Source organism: Scyliorhinus canicula, chromosome 27 (genome assembly GCF_902713615.1).
Source record: "Scyliorhinus canicula chromosome 27, sScyCan1.1, whole genome shotgun sequence".
NCBI classification, from domain to species: domain Eukaryota; kingdom Metazoa; phylum Chordata; class Chondrichthyes; order Carcharhiniformes; family Scyliorhinidae; genus Scyliorhinus; species Scyliorhinus canicula.
In genome coordinates, this window is record NC_052172.1 from 109,301 (window position 1) to 135,362 (window position 26,062).

The 26,062-nt window shown below is 48.1% G+C and overlaps 1 protein-coding gene and 1 long non-coding RNA gene across 4 annotated transcripts; both read right to left on the minus strand.

The window, feature by feature from the left end:
- Positions 1 to 2,357: 2,357 nt before the first annotated feature.
- LOC119957774 lies at positions 2,358 to 25,723 on the minus strand. 3 transcript variants are annotated; one of them, XR_005458926.1, is made up of 4 exons: positions 25,648 to 25,723; positions 25,232 to 25,316; positions 15,069 to 15,139; positions 2,358 to 2,649 (listed from the first exon to the last, which is right to left on the minus strand). It is a non-coding gene; the product is annotated as an uncharacterized LOC119957774 (long non-coding RNA). The 3 variants fall into 3 exon arrangements; XR_005458925.1 differs by lacking the exon at positions 25,648 to 25,723 and having other exon boundaries at positions 25,232 to 25,624; XR_005458927.1 differs by lacking the exons at positions 2,358 to 2,649; positions 25,648 to 25,723 and adding an exon at positions 8,933 to 9,776 and having other exon boundaries at positions 25,232 to 25,624.
- Positions 5,196 to 7,005, minus strand: LOC119957743 (late histone H2B.L4-like). The gene has a single exon (XM_038785829.1). It carries the CDS (start codon positions 6,008 to 6,010, stop codon positions 5,624 to 5,626), a length of 387 nt encoding a protein of 128 aa, XP_038641757.1. The 5' UTR covers positions 6,011 to 7,005; the 3' UTR covers positions 5,196 to 5,623.
- Positions 25,724 to 26,062: the final 339 nt, after the last annotated feature.

Here is a 26,062-nt window from a genome sequence, read left to right on the forward strand (position 1 = left end):
GCAGAAAAGTGGCTGATGGAATTTAACGCTGAAAATGAGATGTGATCCATTTGTTAGGGCATTTTGCAGTAACTTCATTCCAGTGTTAATATAAGCCTATTTGTGACAATAAAGAATGTTATATTATTATAGGATTAATGTGAATGGCCTGACACTGGGAAGTCCTGAGGAACAAAGTGGCCTTGGAGTGTTTGTCCATAGATCTCTGAAGGCAGAAGGGCAGGTTAATAGGGTGCTGGAAAAAGCATCTGATCAATTTGTCTTTATCAATCGGGGCATGGATTACAAAAGCAGACAGGTCATGTTGGAGTTGTATAGAATGTTGGTGAGGCCACAGCTGGAGTACCGTGTGCAATTCTGGTCAACACGTCATATGAAATATGTTACTGCACTGAATGGGGTGCGGAGGTGAATCAGCAGGCTGTTGCTTGCTTGCTTTTAAGATATGGAGAGAGGTTCGTTTTTCTTCTCTCCCAGGAACAGAGATGACTGAGGTGTGATCTGATCGAGCTGCACAAGATTATGATAGGTATAGACAGGGCGGATAGGGAGCACCTGTTCCCCTCACTTGAAGGGTCTTTCACGAGGGGACATTGCATTATTCTGTGATTCTGTTCCAGATCACATCTTGGAGGTATTGCTGCCGTATTCACAGGCGGCGGTGGTCCAATTCTTAGAGCAAAAATTTCAATTGAGGACGGGGTTCTCAATAAGAACAAACCGGAGGTGTGGGATGTTCGAACTGCTGAGCACTGATTCACTTTTATTCATTGTTGTGTCTCAGAATAAACACGTGGATCGTAGCTGTCCATTAAAAACAAAAATAGGGTTCGGAAGTTTCTGGCCAGTAAGTTCACAATGTCCACCATACATCACTCATCATCCTCAGCTGCATCACATCTGGTCCACATTTCCTCAGCAGAGAGCACAGTTTGACAGCAGAGAACACAGTCCCACAGCAGAGAGCACATTTCCACAGGAGAGATCGCAGTTTCCCAGCGGAGTGCCCAGTTCACAGCAGAGATCATATTCCACAGCAGAGAGCAGTTACACAGTAGAGATCTCGGTCCCACGGTAGAAATCACACTTCAGCGCGAGAGAATATACTTAAATATCGGAAAGCAGTTTAATAAACCTCAGGGAAAACCTTTCAATAACAGAGCGAAGATGCAGAGAACACAGTTACACAAGAGGAAACAGGGTAGATTTTAGGAGGGAACACTTTCTATATATGATCAGACAGTCGATTCTCCTTTGCGTGTGTGTTACCCTGTGTAAGCTGACAGTGTCCTGCTGCTGTGTGTGTTCCATTGTTGGTGAGTGACACAGTGGAATTGTGCCGCCAGGGTGCGCTGTCGAGCACATGTGCTCCTGATGAACAACGCTGCGGAAGTGAAGAATTGTGTCGCTACAACACAATAATAACAAGGAGCAGAGTGGCGCAGCGGAAGCGTGCTGGGTCGATGGATCGAAACCATTCTCTGCTAGTTACTTTTCTTAATATCCGGTACAGTAAAACGAAACACTTTCCGTTAAAGTAAAAATAAATATTCAGCTGCTCGCCACAAGTTTGTCTGATCTGACATTTCTTTACAGGACGCGGCTTTTTTTTAAAACTCAGCTTCCCCCTTCCAGCAAACACTTAATATGTGCAATCAATGTCTGAAATGGCATGTACTCACACAGGGACACACGCTGTAAATGTTGCAAACACCCACAATCTCAGGCTTTCCGTGATTTAACAATGTTCAGCACCATTCACAACTCCTCTGTTAATGAAACAGTCCATATCCAAATGCAGCAATCCTGGACACTATCCAGGTTTGGGCTGAAAATTTCCAGAAAAGATCACTCCCGTGCCAGCCTCTCGAACAGGTGCCGGAATGTGGCGACTAGGGGCTTTTCACAGTAACTTATTTTGCGACAATACTTGCGACAATAACCGATTTTCATATTTTCATCTTTCATAATAAGTGAGAATATAACGATCACCCCTTGACATTCACCGGAATTACCATCACTGAAACCCTACTACCAACATCTTACTGATTGGCATTGGCCAGCAACTGAACTGTTCATGAACCAACTGAACTGGTAGGGGCTGTTTAGCTCACAGGGCTAATCGCTGGCTTTGAAAGCAGACCAAGGCAAGCCAGCAGCGCGGTTCAATTCCCGTGACAGCCTCCCCAAACAGGCGCCCGAATGTGGTGACTAGCTCATGACAATAAGTGATTTTCATTTTCATATAAATACTGTAGCTGCAAGGCAGGTCAAAGACTCGTACTCCTGTGGGGAGTCACTCACTCCCTGGCTCCCCAAACCCCGTCGACACGGCATAAATCAGAAATGTAATGGAATAATTTTCATTTCCTTTAATATTTGCAATTTCAACAACACTGAATAAGTTTGACACCATCTAGGACAAGACATCCCGCTTGATCGGCATCCCATCTGTAAACCCTCACTCGCTCCACCACTGATGCAGATTGGCAGCGTGTATACCAGCTACAGGATTCACTGCAGGAAGTCACCAAGGCTCCTTTGGCAACACCTTCCAAACCCACATCCACCACCATCTAGAGAGGGACAAGGGCGGCCGACACACAGCGACACCACGACCTGGAGGCTCTCCTCCAGCCACTCAACACCCTGTTTTGGAAATATATCGCTGTTACTTCACTGTAGCTGGATAAATTATTTCTCTGATGCAATGTAAGTGTCTCTGTGTATATCTGTGTGTGTGCACATATGTGTTTCTATATATGTGTGTGTATTTGAGAATATGAGTGAATGTTTATGTGCCTGTGTGTATATACCTGTGTGTGCGGGTGTGTACAACTGTGTGAGTATAATGTCCAAAGATGTGCGGGTTAGGTGGATTGGCCATGCTAAATTGCCCGCAGTGTCCTTAAAAAGTAAGGCTAAGGTGGGGGGGGGGGGTGTTGTTGGGTTACGGGTATAGGGTGGATACGTGGGGTTGAGTAGGGTGATCATTGCTCGGCACAACATCGAGGGCCGAAGGGCCTGTTCTGTGCTGTACTGTTCTATGTTCTAAATGTGTGTGGCTCTGTGTACTGTGTGTACACGTGTATATATATACACCTGTGTGTATACCTGTGTGTGTATGTTTAAGTGTACGTGTGTGTGTAACTCTGTGAATATAATGTGTGAGGGCCTGTATACTGTGTGTGTATCTGAGTGTATACGTGTGTATATCTGTGTGTGTGTATACCTGTGTGTGTTCGAGCAGTCTTCCATCAGTCTTCCAATCTTTCCATTTAGGAGCTGGTTTAGCACACTGGGCTAAATCGCTGGCCTTTAAGCAGACCAAGGCAGGCCAGCAGCACGGTTCCCATACCAGCCTCCCCAAACAGGCGCCGGAATGTGGCGACTAGGTGCTTGTCACAGTAACTTCTTTGAAGCCGACTCGTGACAATAAGCGATTTTCATTTCACTTGCATATCATTATTGTTTCCACTCTGAGAGTCTTTTAACCATTTCTAGTGTGAGGATGGATCTTACTCTCAACAACTGTTTGCGAATTATCCTGTACTTGTCAGGCTCTGTGGCTCAATGTGAGGATGCGATTCAGGATGTGACCTTTCAATCTCAGGGACAGTTTATAAGTTTGCATTCATTTCACGTAAATCTCCAGCACAGAAAGAGACCATTGCTGTGGGAGGTTTTAAGCAAACAATGTGTGATAGCTTTGGACCGGCATTTAATATCAAACATAATTGTGAAAGATAATGTAACCTACAATCTGATACTGGATTGCTCTGGAAGTTTAACTCAAGATGCTCACATTGATTTGATCTGTGACACTCAGACTGATTCTGAGTCAGAATTCTGACATGAATGTAAAATGGACCACAGTCTGGAATTGCTGCAGTATCTTCCATCTGGAACTGAGTGAGTGAGGATTTTGCAATAGTTTGCAAGTTACAGCTCAGTTCTCAAGTCATCGAAATTATATTGTGTCTTTTATTTTCATAAATTAGGTGAGTTTTGATTGAGAATCAGAATTTGTATCTTTGTCACATTCAGCATATCTCAAACTGAGAATGCACCTGATATTTGGATTTGCATCTAATGTATTTGTGAGGACACACTCTGGGGATTAGTACAGCCATCCCTGATGTGAGTGATGTGACTCGTATTTAACTCGAATCTCAGAGTACATTATTAAGGTTAATTGTGTAATTCTTAACCGGAAACCAGTTTTCTCTGATATTGATTATTTCCATTGTGGAACTGATACAGTGAGGATGAGAGTGGGTGAGAATTTGCAGTGGGATTTATGGGGCCTCCTGTCAGCGGTATTGAGTTAGGCTGACATGGACACAGCGTCTGTCTCTCCTGTTGTTTGATTGATGGGTTGAAAATGTGTCTCTGGAACTATTTCTGCTGCCTGAGACTGTGGAACTGATGGCCTGTCTGTGTCTCTGTGCTCTGTCAGTGACAATGTCCGGACTGTGTGTGAGGAGCTGGCGACACTCTTCCCTGTAACTTGTGTGGAGCAGACGTTACATTTATTCATGTTCAGAATATTCTGGTATTTGTCTGTGGAAACAAATTATATTTAAAAACTTAAGGGCAGTCAACAATTAACCAATCACAGGTTAGGGAGAAGAATCTGGAGGTTTTGATTGGCTGACATTTTCAAATACGAAACTCCCGCCAATTTCGGTTAAAGAAAATCCCAAATAACGGAACGGTTCAATGTTGAGTAAACTATTTGAATCTCACACTTTGTGATCTGTTTATTGGATTTTCCCTCCCAGAATCCTGGCTCTATTTTAGGAAGTTTGAATTTGTCAGTCTCTTATCTGTAACCGGCGGTAATAAGACCCCGTTCAGCAATTTAAAACGGAGCCAATCTCAGCTGACTGCAAAAGCAGAAACATAGAGATTACCAACCAACTCCTTCACACAGGCTACACAGGGACAGAGAGAAAGGGCTGATTTCTGAGCCTCTCTCCTGAAAGCGGCCGGGAATGTTACACTGGGAAGTGTGGAGAGAATCCCCGACTCTATCCCGCCGGTGGAACAGGCAGCTTTGTGTCCGGAGAATAGGGAGGGCCGGGGAGAGGCAGATCTTAAAGCGCTGCAATGGACACAGGTCCCGTGTGTGCTCAAATCTCGCTGATTCCGTCCCCTGGGAAAACTGCGGAATAAACACATCAGCCCGAAAATAACCTCTTCATTCCCGCCTTTACTCTGTTCCGGGAGCGGGAACCAGGTCACCCGAGAGAAACAAAATAATAATTTCCTCCTCAATTCAACTCACCTGCTGTTAAACTCTGAATATATTTATCATTAAATTTAAAAAATTCCCTCCTGAAATTGTGTTTCTCCTCATTGTCCATCGCTAATACCAGACTGGGTTTAAAATCCGCTCTCAATTCAGTTTGAGTGTCTCTTCTGTGTGAAACTGTCTGTGACGGGCGGATATGAAGCCACATTCACAACATTCTGGAACGGGACAAATCTCTATCCTCCACAAAGAGATTTCTCATGAAGTCAATGCGGGAAAAGATGGTGCAGCTTTTTTCATAGAGATTGTGGGTGGCTCTTAAAAGAGCCGTTGTGTTTGGGGTGGTTTTCAGTCCATTGTGCAGTTTTACTTGGAGCTGGTGTACTTGGTGACCGCCTTTGTCCCTTCCGACACGGCGTGCTTGGCCAGTTCCCCGGGCAGCAGCAGGCGCACGGCGGTCTGGATCTCCCGGGAGCTGATGGTGCTGCGCTTGTTGTAATGGGCCAGGCGGGAAGCCTCACCCGCGATACGCTCGAAAATATCGTTGACGAACGAGTTCATGATGCTCATGGCCTTGGAGGAGATGCCGGTGTCGGGGTGAACCTGCTTCATCACTTTGTAGATGTAGATGGAGTAACTCTCCTTCCTCGACCTTCGCCGCTTCTTGCCGCCCTTTACTGCCGGTTTCTTAATGACTTTCTTGGCTCCCTTCTTGGCAGCTGGTTTCGATGTTGGTTTCTTCTCGTCAGCCATCTTCAGTTTCACCCAGAAATAAAGCAAACCCCTTCCGAGCGCTGATTAAATAGACAGAGACTCACATCTATGCTAATGAGGAATGGGGAAAGGAATGATTGTGATTGGACAATGTGAAAATGAGGACAGCCAGTTATGTTCTGTTTATTTGATTGGATATGTGACCAGACCAATCAGATTTAAGATTTTCCACCAATCAGAAACCTCCTTACGACAAACGGGAAATAAATTTCAGAAAGAATGTCTCCAGTCCCAGTTTGTCAGTCGGTAAAGATTCACCGGGAAATGTCACCAGGCTGTCGGTGAGAGGGACCCTTCACCACAGAGGGACTGTGCGGGATTCCTTCAGGAACTGGGAGTGTCTTGAAATATGTGTGAGTGTGAGATTTACTCACTCTCTAATACAGTCTGAATGTAAGATTTACTCACTCTCTAATACAGTCTGAATGTAAGATTTACTCACTCTCTGATGAAGTGTGTGAGTGTGGGATTTAAACAATGTCTGACACGGAGTGTGGTATTTACTCTGATAGAGTGTCTGAGTGTGGATGCACTTTCTGATAAATGTGTGCGTGGGATTTACATACTCTGATACATTGTCTGTGTGTGGGATTTACTCACTCTCTGATACAGTGTGAGAGTGTGGGATTTACATACTCTGATACATTGTGTGTGTGTGGGATTTACTCACTCTCTCATACAGGGTGTGAGTGTGGGATTTACATACTCTGATACATTTTGTGAGTGTAGAATTTACTCACTCTCTCATACAGTGTGTGAGTATGGGATTTACTCACTCTCCGATACAGTGTGTGAGTGTGGGATTTACTCACTCTCTGATACAGCGTGTCATTGTGGGATTAACTCACTCTCTGATATAGTCCGTGAGTGTGGGATTTACTCACTGTCTGATACAGTGTGAGTGTGGGATTTACTCTCTCTCTGATACAGTGTTTGAGTGTGGGATTTACTCACTCACTGATACAGTGTGTGTGTGGGATTTACTCACTGTCTGATACAGTGTGTGAGTGTGGGATTTACTCACTGTCTGATACAGTGTGAGTGTGGGATTTACTCACTCTCTGATACAGTGTGAGTGTGGGATTTACTCACTCACTGATACAGTGCGTGTGTGGGATTTACTCACTCTCTGATACAGTGTGTAAGTGTGGTATTTACTCACTCTCTTATACAGTGTGTGAGTGTGGTATTTACTGATTCTGATACAGTGTGAGTGTGGGATTTACTCACTCTCTGATACAGTGTGAGTGTGGGATTAACTCACTCTCTTTATACAGTGTGAGTGTGGGATTTACTGACTCTGATACAGTGTGTGACTGTGGGATTTACTCACTCTCTGATACACAGGAAGAAATCTTACAACACCAGGTTAAAGTTCAACAGGTTTGTTTCAAACACAAGCTTTCGGAGCACTGCTCCTTCCTCAGGTGAATGGAGAGTTACGGGATGTATGATTCACATACCTCTCGATTCACCTGAGGAAGGAGCAGTGCTCCGAAAGCTCGTGTTTGAAATAAACCTGTTGGACTTTAACCTGGTATTGTAAAACTTCTTACTGTGCTCACCCCAGTCCAATGCCGGCATTTCTACATCACTCTCTGATACAGTGTGGGATTTACTCACTCTCTGATACAGTGTGTGAGTGTGGGATTTACTCACTCTCTGATACAGTGTGTGAGTGTGGGATTTACTCACTCTCTGATTCAGTGTGTGAGTGTGGGATTTACTCACTCTGATTCAGTGTGAGTGTGTGGGATTTACTCACTCTCTGATACAGTGTGTGAATGTGGGATTTACTCACTCCCTGATACAGTGTGAGAATGTGGGATTTACTCACTCTCTGATACAGTGTGTGTAGGATTTACTCACTCTGATACAGTGTGAATGTGGGATTTACTCACTCTCTGATACAGTGTGTGTATGTGTGGATTTACTCACTCTCTGATTAAGTGTGTGAGTGTGGGACTTACTCACTCTCTGATACAGTGTGTGAATGTGGGATTTACTCACTCTCTGATACAGTGTGTGAGTGTGGGATTTAATCACTCCCTGATACAGTGTGTGAGTGTGGGATTTACTCACTCTCTGATACAGTGTGTGAGTGTGGGATTTACTCTCTCTCTGACACAGTGTGTGTGGGAATTACTCACTCTCTGATACAGTGTGTATGTGTGGGATTTACTCACTCTCTGATACAGTGTGTGAGTGTGGGATATACTCACTCTCTGATACAGTGTGTGAGTGTGGGATTTACTCTCTCTTTGATAAAGTGTGTGATTTACTCACTCTCATACAGTGTGGGATTTACTCACTCTGATACAGTGTGTTAGTGTGGGATGTACTCACTCTCTAATGCAGTGTGTGAGTGTGGGATTTACTCACTCTTTGATGCAGTTTGAGTGTGGTATTTACTCACTCTCTGATACAGTGTGGGATTTACTCACTCTCTGACACAGTGTGTGAGTGTGGGATTTACTCACTATCTGATACAGTGTGTGTGGGATTTACTCACTCTGATACAGTGTGTGTGTGTGGGATTTACTCACTCTCCGACACAGTGTGTGAGTGTGGGATTTACTCACTATCTGATACAGTGTGTGTGGGATTTACTCACTCTCTGACACAGTGTGAGTGTGGGATTTACTCACTCTCTGATACAGTGTGTGAGTGTGGGATTTACTCACTCTCTGATACAGTGTGTGTGTGGGATTTACTCACTCTCTGATACAGTGTGAGAGTGTGGGATTTACTCACTCTCTGATACAGTGTGAGAGTGTGGGATTTACTCACTCTCTGATACAGTGTGTGTGGGATTTACTCACTCTCTGATACAGTGTGTGTGAGTGTGGGATTTACTCACTCTCTGATACAGTGTGAGTGTGAGATGTACTCAGTCTCTGATACAGTGTGAGAGTGTGGGATTTACTCACTCTCTGATACAGTGTGTGTGTGATTTACTCACTCTCTGATACATTGTGAGTGTGGGAGTTACTCACTCTCTGATACACTGTTCGTGTGAGTATTACTCTGTGCGGCCTAACCAATGTTTTACTCAGTTCCAGCATAACTTGCCTTTTCTTAAACTCTGTGCCTTGGCTAATAGAGACAAGGGTACCATCGGCCCGGGGTTTTCAAGCTCAGGGTCGTGACCGGTGGGTGGATCTCGTCAAGGTTTCAGGAGGATGACGGTGATCCAGATCGCGGGAGGAATGGCCAATGGTCACGACAAGTGTTTACAAATGCCGATCATGATGGCCGTGTGAAATTTGAGCCATTCCCCGCATTCCGGCCTTGTCATGTAGTGCACAGGCCCAGAGCCGAGCAAGGGGGACTGGCCACTCCTGATGTCAGCGCGCTGTCCCAGAGCCCAGCAAGGGGGACTGGCTCCTCCTGATGTCAGTGCACAGGCCCAGAGCCCAGCAAGGGGGACTGGCTCCTCCTGATGTCAGCGCGCTGTCCCAGAGCCCAGCAAGGTGGACTGGCTCCTCCTGATGTCAGCGCGCTGTCCCAGAGCCCAGCAAGGGGGACTGGCTCCTCCTGATGTCAGTGCGCTGTCCCAGGCCAGTTTGTTTCAGAATATTCTGGAGACCTCCCACTGGAAGTGGTGGCAGAGAGCAGGTCACACGTCCCGCGCCCCGCACGCTGACGTCACGTGTTCTGCGTGCGTGACAGATTCCTCCATTTTGCTGCTGCCAGCAGTGCTGGTGTGAACTCCAGGGCCTCTGGTGAACAACCCATGAAGAAGCTGAAAACAGGAACAAAGCAGCACATTTGAGGGGTGTGTTTATAAATTGTGCCACTGCAATCAGGATTCAAGGTTCATGGGTGTTACACGCAGGGAATTACTGGCAAATTAAAGTTTAAAACCTTCAAAATGTCAAAGCCATTTGAAGATTAAGCATGGCGAGTTAGAGGACAAACCTCCATAGTGAACACTGACACAAAATACTAATTTCGAAACACTCTGGTTCCACACATAAGTTTCCACTGTGCTCTGTCATGGGCCCTACTCTGTCCCGAATTATTATTTTACCCTGAATGTATTTGTAAAACAAATTCATTTTACCCGCCTGTATCCTTTCATATCCCCTTTTTGCTCTCTGCATTTCTGTTTTAAGTTCCCTCTGGCACATTCTGTATACCTGTCGTGCTTCTCCTCTTTTGAATCCTCGATATCTCCCACAAGCCTCCCCTTTTCTACTTATCTAACGCTGTATATCCCTCAATATCCATGGTTGACTGGATTTGTTGATCCCACCCTTTTCTTGATTGGAACATGTTGAGCCTGTACTCTCCCTAGTTCCTTGTTGAATGTGTCCCACTGTTCTGTCACAGATTTATCTAAAGGTGTCTACTCCCTATCCACTCTGGCCAAATCATATCTGATCGTATTAAAATCAGCCTTCCTCCAGTTGAGAACTTTGATCTCAGGCCCACCCATCTCCTTTTTCAGAACCATCTTGTACTTAATGAATTATGATCACTGTCTGCAAAATGCTCCCCCAACGATACTTCAACCACTTGCCCAGCTTCGTTAATGAAAATGAAAAGAGCCTGAGTGTGTGAGAGAGAGAGCCTGAGTGTGTGAGAGAGAGAGCCTGAGTGTGTGAGAGAGAGAGCCTGAGTGTGTGAGAGAGAGAGCCTGAGTGTGTGAGAGAGAGAGCCTGAGTGTGTGCGTGTGAGAGAGAGCCTGAGTGTGTGCGTGTGAGAGAGAGCCTGAGTGTGTGAGAGAGAGAGCCTGAGTGTGTGTGAGAGAGAGCCCGAGTGTGCGTGTGAGAGAGAGCCCGAGTGTGCGTGTGAGAGAGCCCGAGTGTGCGTGTGAGAGAGCCCGAGTGTGCGTGTGAGAGAGCCCGAGTGTGCGTGTGAGAGAGCCCGAGTGTGTGTGTGAGAGAGCCCGAGTGTGTGTGTGAGAGAGCCCGAGTGTGTGTGTGAGAGAGCCCGAGTGTGTGTGTGAGAGAGCCCGAGTGTGTGTGTGAGAGAGCCCGAGTGTGTGTGTGAGAGAGCCCGAGTGTGCGTGTGAGAGAGCCCGAGTGTGCGTGTGAGAGAGCCCGAGTGTGCGTGTGAGAGAGCCCGAGTGTGCGTGTGAGAGAGCCCGAGTGTGCGTGTGAGAGAGCCCGAGTGTGCGTGTGAGAGAGCCCGAGTGTGCGTGTGAGAGAGCCCGAGTGTGCGTGTGAGAGAGCCCGAGTGTGCGTGTGAGAGAGCCCGAGTGTGCGTGAGAGAGAGCCCGAGTGTGCGTGAGAGAGAGCCCGAGTGTGCGTGTGAGAGAGCCCGAGTGTGCGTGTGAGAGAGCCCGAGTGTGCGTGTGAGAGAGCCCGAGTGTGCGTGTGAGAGAGCCCGAGTGTGCGTGTGAGAGAGCCCGAGTGTGCGTGTGAGAGAGCCCGAGTGTGCGTGTGAGAGAGCCCGAGTGTGCGTGTGAGAGAGCCCGAGTGTGCGTGTGAGAGAGCCCGAGTGTGCGTGTGAGAGAGCCCGAGTGTGCGTGTGAGAGAGCCCGAGTGTGCGTGTGAGAGAGCCCGAGTGTGCGTGTGAGAGAGCCCGAGTGTGCGTGTGAGAGAGCCCGAGTGTGCGTGTGAGAGAGCCCGAGTGTGCGTGTGAGAGAGCCCGAGTGTGCGTGTGAGAGAGCCCGAGTGTGTGTGAGAGAGCCCGAGTGTGTGTGAGAGAGCCCGAGTGTGTGTGAGAGAGCCCGAGTGTGTGTGAGAGAGCCCGAGTGTGTGTGAGAGAGCCCGAGTGTGTGTGAGAGAGCCCGAGTGTGTGTGAGAGAGCCCGAGTGTGTGTGAGAGAGCCCGAGTGTGTGTGAGAGAGCCCGAGTGTGTGTGAGAGAGCCCGAGTGTGTGTGAGAGAGCCCGAGTGTGTGTGAGAGAGCCCGAGTGTGTGTGAGAGAGCCCGAGTGTGTGTGAGAGAGCCCGAGTGTGTGTGAGAGAGCCCGAGTGTGTGTGAGAGAGCCCGAGTGTGTGTGAGAGAGCCCGAGTGTGTGTGAGAGAGCCCGAGTGTGTGTGAGAGAGCCCGAGTGTGTGTGAGAGAGCCCGAGTGTGTGTGAGAGAGCCCGAGTGTGTGTGAGAGAGCCCGAGTGTGTGTGAGAGAGCCCGAGTGTGTGTGAGAGAGCCCGAGTGTGTGTGAGAGAGCCCGAGTGTGTGTGAGAGAGCCCGAGTGTGTGAGAGAGAGCCCGAGTGTGTGAGAGAGAGCCCGAGTGTGTGAGAGAGAGCCCGAGTGTGTGAGAGAGAGCCCGAGTGTGTGAGAGAGAGCCCGAGTGTGTGAGAGAGAGCCCGAGTGTGTGAGAGAGAGCCCGAGTGTGTGAGAGAGAGCCCGAGTGTGTGAGAGAGAGCCCGAGTGTGTGAGAGAGAGCCCGAGTGTGTGAGAGAGAGCCAGAGTGTGTGAGAGAGAGCCCGAGTGTGTGAGAGAGAGCCCGAGTGTGTGAGAGAGAGCCCGAGTGTGTGAGAGAGAGCCCGAGTGTGTGAGAGAGAGCCCGAGTGTGTGAGAGAGAGCCCGAGTGTGTGAGAGAGAGCCCGAGTGTGTGAGAGGGAGCCCGAGTGTGTGAGAGAGAGCCCGAGTGTGTGAGAGAGAGCCCGAGTGTGTGAGAGAGAGCCCGAGTGTGTGAGAGAGAGCCCGAGTGTGTGAGAGAGAGCCCGAGTGTGTGAGAGAGAGCCCGAGTGTGTGAGAGAGAGCCCGAGTGTGTGAGAGAGAGCCCGAGTGTGTGAGAGAGAGCCCGAGTGTGTGAGAGAGAGCCCGAGTGTGTGAGAGAGAGCCCGAGTGTGTGAGAGAGAGCCCGAGTGTGTGAGAGAGAGCCCGAGTGTGTGAGAGAGAGCCCGAGTGTGTGAGAGAGAGCCCGAGTGTGTGAGAGAGAGCCCGAGTGTGTGAGAGAGAGCCCGAGTGTGTGAGAGAGAGCCCGAGTGTGTGAGAGAGAGCCCGAGTGTGTGAGAGAGAGCCCGAGTGTGTGAGAGAGCATGAGTGTGTTTGAGAGAGCGTGAGTGTGTGTTAGCAGCAGGGTGGCACAGCGCCAGAGACCCGGGTTTGATTCCGACCTCAGGCGACTGTCTGTGCGGAGTTTGGACATTCTTCCCGCGTCTGTTTGGGTTTCCTTCAGGTGCTCCAGTTTCCTCCCACAGTCCAAAAAATGGAGGAATTGATATGCTCAACTATCCCTTGGTGGGGTTACAAGGAGAAGGTGGGAGATTGGTCTTAGGTAGCATGCTCATTCAGAGGGTCAATGCAGACTCGATGGGTTGAATGGCCTCCTTCTGCAATGTCGGGTTTCTATGAGAGAGTGTGTGAGAGACAGAGTGTGTGTCTGTGTGTTTGCGCATATTTTACCCTCACTGTTTCTCTGCGATATATAACAAATATTTTACTGCTTATTTCTCAGTAAAATGTGAGACAGTGTTTGAGAGACGGCGTGAGTGTGTGCTTTACCCTCACTTGTCTCTCTATGATGTATAACACATTTTACAGCTTACTGCTCAGTTACTGCTGTGTGACTGTCTGAGTGAGAGAGTGTGAGTGAGAGAGTGAGTGCATGTTTTACCCTCACTGTATCTCTGGTATATCTACCATATTTAATTGATTACTGCTCAGTGACTGGTGTGTGTGAGAGAGAGGGAGAGTGTATGAGAGAGTGAGTGCGTATTAACCTCACAGTCTCTCTCTGATATATAATTAATATTTTATTGATTACTGCTCAGTTATTGATTTGTGAGTGTGTGTGGGAGAGACAGTGCTTGGGTTTCTGTGAGAGGGTGTATGTGAGACAGAGTGTGAGTGAGTGTGTATAAACCTCACTGTTTCTCTGTGCTATGTAGGACATATAATTTACTGCTCAATACTCAGTTATTGCTGTGAGAGTGAGTGTGTGTGTCACCCTTATACTCTGTGACATAAAATGCATATTCAGTGCTTCCTACTAAGTTACTTGTGAGTGAGCACGTGCATGTAAAATGTGAGTATATTTTACCCTCACTGTCTCTCTGTGATAGATAATGTATATTTACTGTATACTGTGAGAGAGAATGTGTAAGTCTGTTTTACCCTCACTGTCTGTATATGATATATGTCATATTTTACTGTCTCCTGTGCAGTTGTTGGTGTCTGAATGTTTGAGAGTGTGTTTTCCACTGTAGCTGTCTGTATCTGTTATGGGTCAAGAGTTCGAGAAAAATCAGTTTGATTCTGTAACTCTCTGCCTCTGTTCTGTGTGCTTGCTTTCTAAGCTGTCTATCTCTGTTATGGGATTCTGCATTTAATCTATCTGTTCACCTCTCTGAAGTGCGTGATTTTATTGTACTTTCTGCACTTGTCAATATCTGTTTTGTGAGTTAATGGTGAATATTCTGTTCAGTATTGATCTTCCATTATTACTTTTACTGATGACATTGATATGTCAAATCATCTATTTCCATGTACTGCACTGTTATATCTGAGATTGTGCACAATATTTGGATTGGAATTTAATATTTTGTTTTGGGAGGTGTCTTGATAGAAGTTTATGATTAATTTGGCACTTTACAATCATCTGTACTATCCAACTTTTTACTTGTACCAAAGGTTCACAACTTGTGAAATGAAAGGATGGCCTTACAATCTGATAATTGTCCTTTTCGAGAACTATTTAAATGTATCATTTTTCTGTTAAAGCCTTATTCAAGTGCTTTGCATCTGATATATTTAAAATGAAGAAAGTTACAAAATAGTGCAAATGGATCCTTGCACATTGATTGCTGAATCTATAGCCTAATTAATACTATACTGATTACTTAACAGATGAAATGCTGTTGTCGCAACAAGTTGATCCAACATTCCATGAGAGAGTAGGGGTGAATTGTGGAAAATTATCCCACCTGTCCTCTCGTGTATCTGCAAATAATATTTACATTTTCTCCAGAGTTCCAGATTTACTTGAATTTCGTCAATTGGATAATGAGGACTGTTGGATTGGACATGTTTATCTGGGAGTTGAGCTGAATGTAAGTGTGACTGCTTCTGTTCTCTGTGATGGTGGAGCTGATGTTGTGTCTGTGTCTCTGCAATGTTGGATTAATATTGTCCTTACTGTCAGTTAGAAGGCGACGGCGGCACATTCATGTTGCTGAGGAATCATCATCTTGGAACTCATCTCTTCATCTGTTGAACGAGGGGGAAGAAAACGTATCTCTTGTAAATCAGGGTCAGATGAGGCCAATGATAGATCAATCAAATCTTTCAATTTCTAATCAGTAAAATAAAGAAAATACTGTCCAAATCCTGCCCCAGAATCAGCCAGGCCCAGAAAGAGTTCTCCCTTCCCCCCCGCTCACTCCAAGTCCCGGAACAAGATGGGGCTCCCGCTGCGCCTCTTGCAAACAGCCCCCAATTCTCCCTGAACTCCCCCCGAGTCAGTAATGATCTCTGAGCCTCTTTGCTCACACTCCCAAATGGATGAGCTGCTGCAATGAGAACGCTGTTTCCTCGCTGACCTGGGCCCTGACATTTCACTCAGTTTGAACAAAGCGTCTCCACTCACTGAGCAAAAGGAGAGTGTGGGGGAGGGGATGCGCATGCGCTCTCAATCGCAGAATGACTACCGGCAGGGGTGGGGCTACCCCGGACATGCGCAGATCCCCGCACCAATTCCGCATTGAGAATCAATGGGAATATTCCCCATTTCACTGTCATCAAATATAGAGCGAAATCTCCTACAGAGCTCGTGTTGGTGGGGAACTGTGTGTGTGTGGGTGCAAGTGGCCCTGCGCCCAAGGGATCATTCAATCACCTTTGGAGCTGTGTGTTTGTCCCAATGAGATATTCAATTTGCAGTCATTGCCTGCAGCTTGTTTGTTATTACACTGCCATTCAGCCCCTCAAACTCACACTTTCTGAAAACTAACATTTCACTGATTCACTTCATTATCACCCATTTCCAATTGCAAAGTGAATTTGATTTATACAATCAACTGCTTTACTCACTGCCCTAATTTTGCACACACTCCTGGTTTAGCACATTCCTAGTTTTCTCACTCTCCTGGTTTCCACAGCCACTGGTTTATACATTTGCCTGGTTTAACACACACCCCTGCTCACACACTCTGGTTCTTCACACACACGGCTATTTGTTAGCATATCCGGGAATTAAATACTGTGCTGTTTTACACACTACCCCGGTTCGCTCGCTCCCCTGCTTTACTCGCTCCCCTGGTTCACTCACTGTCCTGTAATATTATTACATAAACTGGGAGTGTGTAAAGTCAGTGATGTGTGTACAACCAATGGATCGTGCAAAGCCATGGGTGCAAGTGTGTTAACAAGGAAAGTGTGAAAAAGTATGTGATTGTGCAAGCTGGGTGTCTGTGAACCAGGGTTGTGTAAAACCTATGAAGTGTGTAAGCCGGGCAGTGTGCAAACCCAGTGATTGTACAATACATGTAAAATTTGAGGCAGTAATACCAGGTGTGTGTGTGTAAAACCAGGTGTATAAGTATGTTTAAGAGAGGATTGTGAAAACCCGACAATTACACAATATGAGTGTGTGTATTTGTTGAAATGGATAAAACCTGGGGAGTTAAAACCAGGAGTTTATAGAATTTGTGGTGAATGTGAACCAGGGGAGTGCTTCAAAGCAGGAGATATATCCTTATATGTTATATCCAGCCAGGCCTGGGTCACATACCAGGGCAAAAAATATTGTTTTTAAGGCCCCAGCTGAAGCAGATACGTTTGTCACAGACTGCGGGCTGGGGCCGTGACCACAGGAGAGGCGGGAGGGGTCCAGGCGAAGAGCGGCAGCGCATTGGCAATCCAACAATTGGAGGGGGGAGGGGGAGAAAAGAACCTCACCCCTCCTCCACCCCCCACAACACAACTGACTGACGAAGAGGCGGAAGATGGTGGCCCAATACGTGCAGACAAGGGCAAAAGGCGGAGGACCAAGTATCGGGCATGATGTGGAAAGAACATACAGAAACCACAGAGATTGGGTGGAAGGACAGTGGGACAGTAACTCCCGGGAGGAGGGTCACCACACTAGCAGGAGAGCTAACGCCGGGAACATGCAGCAGATAGAGGCCGCGGTGGCCTTCCAACGGGGGGGGGGGGGGGGGCAGTGCCTGGCAGGGGGAGTGGGAACAAACAGCAGGGATGGAGAAGTATGGGGGAAAAATAGCTCGGGGAAAGGAAACAGAGGGGGAGGGGAAGGGAAAGGAGATAGGAGCGGGGGGACGGGAAGGGGAGGTGATGGGAAAAGGGACCTGGAAACCTGGAATATCAAGGGACTTAAAGGCCCAGTGAAAAGATTCAGAGTCTTTACCCACTGAAGAAACATGAGAGCCGACATAGTCGTCCTCCAAGAGACACACCTGAGAGAGCAGGACCGGCTGTGGCTAAGGAAGGGCTGGGTGGGACAGACTTACCATTCCTGCCATGGGACGAGGGCCGGGGGGGAGTGACATGTTTAAGGAGACGATGACGGTAATGGACCCAGGGGGATGGTACGTCATGGTTGGACGGCGCACCGATAGTACTGTCAACGTGAACACTCTCAACTGGGACAACGCAAAATTCATTAACAAGATTTTTGTTAACAAGATATTTGTTAACAACATTTTGGGCAGCACGGTAGCATGGTGGTTAGCACAAATGCTTCACAGCTCCAGGGTCCCAGGTTCGATTCCCGGCTGGGTCACTGTCTGTGCGGAGTCTGCACGTCCTCCCAGTGTGTGCGTGGGTTTCCTCCGGTTTCCTCCCACAGTCCAAAGATGTGCGGGTTAGGTGGATTGGCTATGCTAAATTGCCCTTAGTGTCCTTAAATTGCCCTTAGTGTCCTAAAAAAATAAGGGGGGGGGGGGGGGTTGTTACTGGTATAGGGTGGATACGTTGGGTTGAGTAGGGTGATCATTGCTCGGCACAACATCGAGGGCCGAAGGGCCTGTTCTGTGCTGTACTGTTCTGAGACAAAGTCGGAAATCCCCTACATAGCGACACACCGACTTATCATGGTTTGGGGGGGGGGGGGGGGGGAGAGACTTTAACTGTGTACAGGACACATGGACAGACAGCTCAAACCCTGGAACGGGGAAGACCTTGAACATGGCGAAGGAACCCGGTCGCTTCATGGGGCAGATGGGGGCGGTGGGAGGTTCACCCACCCAGGGCAGCAGGATTTCTCCTTGTTCTCACCAGTCCACAACATATACTTGAGGAGTCACTTCTTTCTGGTTGGAAAATCGGTGCTCCCAGAGCTGGTCAAGGCGGAGTCTCCGTAATCGTAATCTCAGACCATGCTCCACATTATATGGATGTGAGGTTGGAGATGGGCAGTACCCAATGCCCCACATAGAGGTTGGACGCTGCCCTACTGGCCAACATGGCTTTCAGCGAGAGGGTATCACAGGCCATAGCGGAGAATACGACAAACAACCAAAATGGGGAGGTCTCAGCCTCCATGTCTGGGAGGAGCTAAAGTCCGTGATTGGAGGGGAAACTATTGCCTTTAAAGCACAAAGGGAGAGAGGAGAGAGTGGCTAGGCAGCAGTCACCCCAACAATAGAGCTCTTGGCAGAGAGGGAAAAGCAACAAATGGACTTTGACCTGCTCTCCACGAGTAAAGAGGTGCACCAACTCCACCAAGCACGGGGAACCCTATACAAACACGGGGACAAAGCCAGCCGCCTGTTGGCACACCAGCAGAGAAGGCCAGCTGAGCAGCCAACAGAAAGATTGTGCAAATTTGGCACAACAGAGGCACACTAGAAACAGACCCAAACAAGGTTAACAAGACCTTTAAGGACTTTTACCGGGGACTGCACACCTCAGATCCCCCAACAGGGGAACATCGAACATCGAAAAATACTGCACAGAACAGGCCCTTCGGCCCATGATGTTGTGCCGAACCTTTGTCCTAGATTAATCATAGATTATCATAGAATTTACAGTGCCGAAGGAGGCCACTCGGCCCATCGAGTCTGCACCAGCTCTTGGAAAGAGCACCCTACCCGGGGCCAACACCTCAACCCTATCCCCATAACCCAGTAACCCCACCCAACACTGACGGCAGTTTTGGACACCAAGGGCAATTTATCATGGCCAATCCACCTAACCTGCACATCATTGGACTGTGGGAGAAAACCGGAGCACCCGGAGGAAACCCACGCACACACGGGGAGGATGTGCAGACTCCGCACAGACAGTGACCCAAGGCGGAATCAAACCTGGGACCCTGGAGCTGTGAAGCAATTGTGCTCACCACAATGCTACCGTGCTGCCCTTAAGAACAAATTAATCTACACTCCATTTTTCTACCATTATCCATGTACATAATCAATAGCCGCTTGAAGGTCCCTAATGTTGTCGATTCAACTACATCCACAGGCAGTGCATTCCATGCCCCCACTACTCTCTGGGTAAAGAACCTACATCTGACATCCCCCCTGTATCTTCCACCATTCACCTTAAATTTATGTACCCTTGTAAGGGGTCATACGTGATTGAATCACTGCTAGTGATTGCGATCCTCGTCATACTCGTACAGACCCTCAGGTTGAGGAAATGGAAAAAGAGAGCCTCCCGTTCCTGCCCCTCAACCGTCTATGGAGTTCGATCCCCTATTTTTCGGTTTCATCAATCCCCTTTGCCCCATGATGAATAAAGCACTGTGTGAATAAAATAAAATATACCCATGTATTATATTGTCCTGAACTCGACTGCCGAGTCAGGAAATGTTATGTGATGTGGTATGAATGGATGAGGTTTAGTCTGTAATGAAATGTTTAAGGTAAGATAAGGATAATTGTGATAGGTAGAGGTTCCCGGTTTGAGGTAATGCATGTCCCCTTTGACATAGCGCCAAGTAGAGATGTCAGGTAAAAATTTTTCTTCCCATAGTTTAAGGACAGAGTAGACGCTCAGGAGCTTACCGAGGTCAGGGAACACAAAGAAGGCAACCCAGATGCACTCGAGGCAACGTACATAGGTGATCCTTCACAATATTTTGATTGTGAGGATCACAAGGAGGGAATGTAGCCACTGTAGCCACCTAAAATGGACACTGAACTAAACAAAATGGAGAATCGCTAAGACTGCAGGGAAAAACAGTTTAGCCAAGGCTGCAGCCTGCAAAACTCATTAGCATTTTGCAAGCAGCAAAACTAGTTTCTGGCCAGGTGGAAGATCTCAAACCAAAGGTGATAATGGCAGAACGTTTTACATACTAATGAGGCAGTCCAGATCTAGGCACACACAATGGCAACATTTGGGTTTGAATAAGATACTTTAAGTGGATGTCCAGACAGAGCGGCACCAGAAGTATCCACTATAGAAACCGCCCCCGCCATCAAGAGAGACCCTCACATTGGAGGAATTCATAAGATATCGATTGGGAGCGATCCAATCGATACCTGAAGGTAAAGCCCGCCCAGGAAAAGGCAAGGACATTGGGGACCCCTATAAAAGTAGACCCCCACACATGGTCCTGTCTGTTGTTTCGTGCTCCGGCTTTGACCAAGAACTCCAACCTGTATCCTGACTCCAGCCGTTGAGCACCAGCCGCCGAACCGTAAGTGCCAATACGACGCTCGCTACGCGAACCAAGCCCGCTAGACCCCCAGTGACCAGCACGCTTTCTGAAGGTTGCAGACCAAGACCGGGACGAAGGCCTCGTTCCCTGACCTTGCCTGTTCCTGTTTAGTTAAGTATTCTGATTGCTTAGTTTAGTCATAGCTTAGTCCCTTAGTGTGTGCATGCGTATTTATTATAATTGTATAATAAATATTGATCGTTTGGAACTTACTAATCGGTGTATCGTTTTATTATTTTGAACCTGACCTTGGAATATTTGTGAGGTGTCTATACGGCATCTGGCGACTCCTGAGCTGAAAAATACATACACAGAGCCTAGTAGTGTTAAGCACACGGCCTTCAACGGAGGCAAGTTAATACACTCCAATAAACGCGTTTTACACCCATAGCAAAACGTGCAACACTGACTTCAACCCATACTACCTCAGTAGGCACATCCTACTTGAACTGCATTTCTGCAGCTGTTGTACTATCTCTAATTAAGAATGCCACCCCCCCCCCCCAACCTCTTTTACCATCCTCCCTAATCTTGTTTAAACATCTATAACCAGGGACCTCCAACAACCATTTCTGCCCCTTTTCTATCCAAGTTTCCGTGATGGCCACCACATCCTAGTCCCAAGTACCGATCCATGCCTTAAGTTCACCCAACTTATTCCTGATGCTTCTTGCGTTGAAGTATACACACTTCAACCCATCTCCGTGCCTGCAAGTACTCTCCTTTGTCAGTGTTACCTTCCCCACTGCGTCACTACATGCTTTGGTGAGCTGAATATCGGCTTCCTTAGTTGCTGGATAACAAATCCATTTCCCATTCCCCTGCCAAATTAGTTTAAACCCTCCCGAAGAGTACTAGCAAACCACCCCCCCAGGATATTGGTGCTCCTCCAGTTCAGATGCAACCCGTCCTGCTTGTACAATCCCCTATTACTATTGCTTTTCTATCCCCCCACTTCCCTTCTGAGCCCCAGAGCCAGACTCAGTGCGAGAGACCTGGCCGCTAGGGCCTTCCCCCGGTAGGTCATCCCCCCAACAGCATCCAAAATAGTATACTTGTTTTGAATGGGAATGGCCACGAGGGATCCCTGCACTGTCTGCCCATTTGTTTTCCTTCCCCTGACTGTAACCCAGCTACTCTTGTCCTGCACCTTGGGTGCAGTTACCTCCCTGTACCTGCATATTACCCCCTCTGCCTCCTGGATGATCCGAAGTTCATCCAGCTCCAGCTCTAGTTCCCTAACACGGTCTCCGAGGAGCTGGAGTTGGGTGCACTTCCCGCAGGTATAGTCAGAGGGGACACCGGTGGTATCCCTCACCACCCACATCCTACAGGAGGAGTATGCAACTGCCCGAGCCTCCATCCCCTCTTACTTTACAGAATATAGCTGCCCTGTGGACCAACTGGACGTCCACCCTCTGACTCTGCTCCCAGTCAGCTGCACTCTGTGAACTCCTGGCTCCCTTCTCGTTCTTTGCAGAAATGAAATGAAAGGAACACCTTTCTCCCTCCTCACCTAATTCTTACTACAGCACTCAAATGCACCAAATTCAGCACTCCCTCAGTCACCAAACTCTCACTACAGCACTCAAATGCACCACGTTCAGCAGTCAGTGCAAACAAAGTCTGCACTGTAGCTGGATCCTATTTATACTGTGAATCTAGCCTCTGAAAACTGGCCTTATCCAATTAACTAATTAACAAGCTCCAGCTGCAAATACCTACAAGTTGAACCTTGTTAAAGCTGATTGAAAATTCACCTTCTTCTAAACCAAACAGCACCTTTTAAGTGAATTAAGTAAATAAAAGAAAGACTAGACTTTAGATAAAAATGAACCCTTATACTCCCTCAATCACCAAACTCTCACTATAGCACTCAAATGCACCAAATACAGCACTCAGTGCAAACTCGTGGATGAAGATATTCCTCGATGGACTGGACTTGCCAGTTCTGGAGGAGGACAGGAAACGGGGCCTGGGAGCACTGCTGGAACTGAGAGAGATCATGGAGAGTATAAGCTCCATGCAGGCCGAAAACAAAGTCCAGGGGAGTACATAAAGGAGGGGTCCTATGAAGCAGGGGGATGTATCAAGCATGTCAATGCATAGAGCAGGGTGATATGTAAACCAGGGGAGTGTATCAAGCAGAGGAGTGTATAAAGCAGGGGGTGTATTAAGCAGCAGGATGGATGAAGCATGGGAGTGTATACAGCAGGGGGATGTGTAAACCAAGGGACTGCATAAAGCAGGGGGGGGTGCATCACGCAGGGGGGGTGCATCACGCAGGGGGGGTGCATCACGCAGGGGGGGGTGCATCACGCAGGGGGGGTGCATCACGCAGGGGGGGGTGCATCACGCAGGGGGGGGTGCATCACGCAGGGGCGGTGCATCACGCAGGGGGGGTGCATCACGCAGGGGGGGGTGCATCACGCAGGGGGGGGTGCATCACGCAGGGGGGGTGCATCACGCAGGGGGGGGTGCATCACGCAGGGGGGGGTGCATCACGCAGGGGGGGGGTGCATCACGCAGGGGGGGGTGCATCACGCAGGGGGGGGGTGCATCACGCAGGGGGGGTGCATCACGCAGGCGGGGTGCATCACGCAGGGGGGGGTGCATCACGCAGGGGGGGGTGCATCACGCAGGGGGGGGTGTATCACGCAGGGGGGGGTGCATCACGCAGGGGGGGTGCATCACGCAGGGGGAGTGCATCACGCAGGGGAGTGCATCACGCAGGGGAGTGCATCACGCAGGGGAGTGCATCACGCAGGGGAGTGCATCATGCAGGGGAGTGTATGAAGCAGAGGAGTGTGGAAAACGGGAGTGTAGAAAGCAGGGGAGTGCGTATAATGCAGGCGAGTCTGTGTAATGCAGGGGAGTGTGTGAAGCAGGGGAAAGAGCAAATTAGGGGAATGTGTAAATTAGGGGAGGTATCTCAACCAGGGGAGTGTATGGAACCTGGTAAAGATGCACAATAAGAGCGTGTGCAAATTGGGGAGTGTGTACATCAGTTGAGAGCTCAAACGAGGGGAGTGTGAAACCAAGTCAGCATGCAAACCAGGGGAGTGCGTAACCAAGTCAGCATGCAAACCAGGGCAGTGTGAAACCAAGTCAGCATGCAAACCAGGGCAGTGTGAAACCAAGTCAGCATGCAAACCAGGGCAGTGTGAAACCAAGTCAGCATGCAAACCAGGGCAGTGTGAAACCAAGTCAGCATGCAAACCAGGGCAGTGTGTAACCAAGTCAGCATGCAAACCAGGGCAGTGTGAAACCAAGTCAGCATGCAAACCAGGGGAGTGTGAAACCAAGTCAGCATGCAAACCAGGGCAGTGTGAAACCAAGTCAGCATGCAAACCAGGGGAGTGTGAAACCAAGTCAGCATGCAAACCAGGGGAGTGTGAAACCAAGTCAGCATGCAAACCAGGGGAGTGTGAAACCAAGTCAGCATGCAAACCAGGGGAGTGTGAAACCAAGTCAGCATGCAAACCAGGGCAGTGTGAAACCAAGTCAGCATGCAAACCAGGGCAGTGTGAAACCAAGTCAGCATGCAAACCAGGGGAGTGTGAAACCAAGTCAGCATGCAAACCAGAGGAGTGTGAAACCAAGTCAGCATGCAAACCAGGGGAGTGTGAAACCAAGTCAGCATGCAAACCAGAGGAGTGTGAAAAAACAGTTTGTAACAGGGCATAGTGTATATCAGGGGAGAGGTTCACAGCGCCATGGTCCAAGATTTGTTTCCCACTTGGTCGCTGCCTCTGAAGAGTCTGCACATTTTCCCCGTGTCTCCATGGGTTTCCTCCACATGCTCCCGTTTCCTCCCAGAAGTCCCGAAAGACATGCTTGTTATGTGAATTGGACATTACCCCAATATTTTATTTTGGACTTGTCTCAGTACAAATTTAGGATTAGAGCATAGAACATAGAACAGTACAGCACAGAACAGGCCCATCAGCCTGTTAATTATTAATTATGTATTTTTCAATCAGCTGTACTATCTGACTTTTTACATGTGCCTAAGGTTCACAACTTGTGAGATTAAAGTGCTTTTGAAACATTTTAGTCCAACAAAGTTTCAAAACAGTGCAAATGGATACTTCCACATTGATTGCTCAATCTATAGCCTAATTAATACTTTCCTGATTAATTTACAGATGAAAAGCTGTTATCAAAACAAATTGATTCGAAGTTCCATGATAGGGCAGCAAGATAGCACAAGTGGATAGCACTGTGGCTTCACAGCCCCAGGGTCCCAGGTTGGATTACCCGCTGGGACACTGTCTGTGTTGAGTCTGCACATTCTCCCCGTATCTGCGTGGGTTTCCTCCCACAGTCCAAAGTCATGAAGGTCAGGTGGATTGGCCATGATAAATTGCCCTTAGTGAGCAAAAAATGTTAGGTGGGGTTATTGGGTTATGGTGAAAGTGAGGGCTTAAGTGGGTTGGTGCAGACTCGATGGGCCAAATGGCCTCTTTCTGCACTGTATTCAAAAAGTTCATGGACTAGGAGTGAATTGTGGAAAATTATCCCACCTGCCCTCTCGTGTATCACTGTTGGATTGGACATGTTTATCTGGGAGTTGAGCTCAATGTGAGTGTGACTGCTTCTGTTCCCCGTGACGGTGGAGCTGATGTTGTGTCTGTGTCTCTGCAATGTTGGATTAATATTGTACTTACTGTCAGTTAGAAGGAGACGGCTGCACATTCATGTTGCTGAAGAATCATCATCTTGTTCTGGGAACTCATCTCTTCATCAGTTGAACTAGGGGGAAGAAAACAAATATCTTGTAAATCAGGGTCAGATGAGGCCAATGATAGATCAATCAATTCTTTCAACTGATAATTAGTAAAAATAGAAAATACTGTCCAAATCCTGCCCCAGAATCAGACAATAAGCCAGGCCCAGAAAGAGCTCTCCCTTCCCCCCGCTCACTCCAAGTCCCGGAACAAGATGGGGCTCCCGCTGCGCCTCTTGCAAACAGCCCCCGATTCTCCCTGAACTCCCCCCGAGTCAGTAATGATCTCTGAGCCTCTTTGCTCAAACTCCCAAATGGATGAGCTGCTGCAATGAGAACGCTGTTTCCCTCGCTGACCTGGGCGCTGACATTTCACTCAGTTTGAACAAAGCGTCTCCACTCACTGAGCAAATGGAGTGTGTGTGAGGGCGGGGCTGCGCATGCGCGCTTAATCTCAATGACGACATGCAGGGGGCGGGGCTACCCCGGGCATGCGCAGATCCGCGCAGCAATTCCGCTTTGAGAATCAATGGGAATATTCCCCATTTCACTGTCATCACATTTGGAGCAAAACCTCCGATAGAGCCCGTGTTGGGGGGACTGTGTGTGTGTGGGTGCAAGTGGCCCTGCGCCCCAGGGCTCAACCAATCACCTTTGTAGCTGTGTGTTTGTCCCAATGAGATATTCAATTTGCAGCCATTGCCTGCAGCTTGTTTGTTATTACACTGCCATTCAGCCCCTCAAACTCACACTTTCTGCAAACTAACATTCC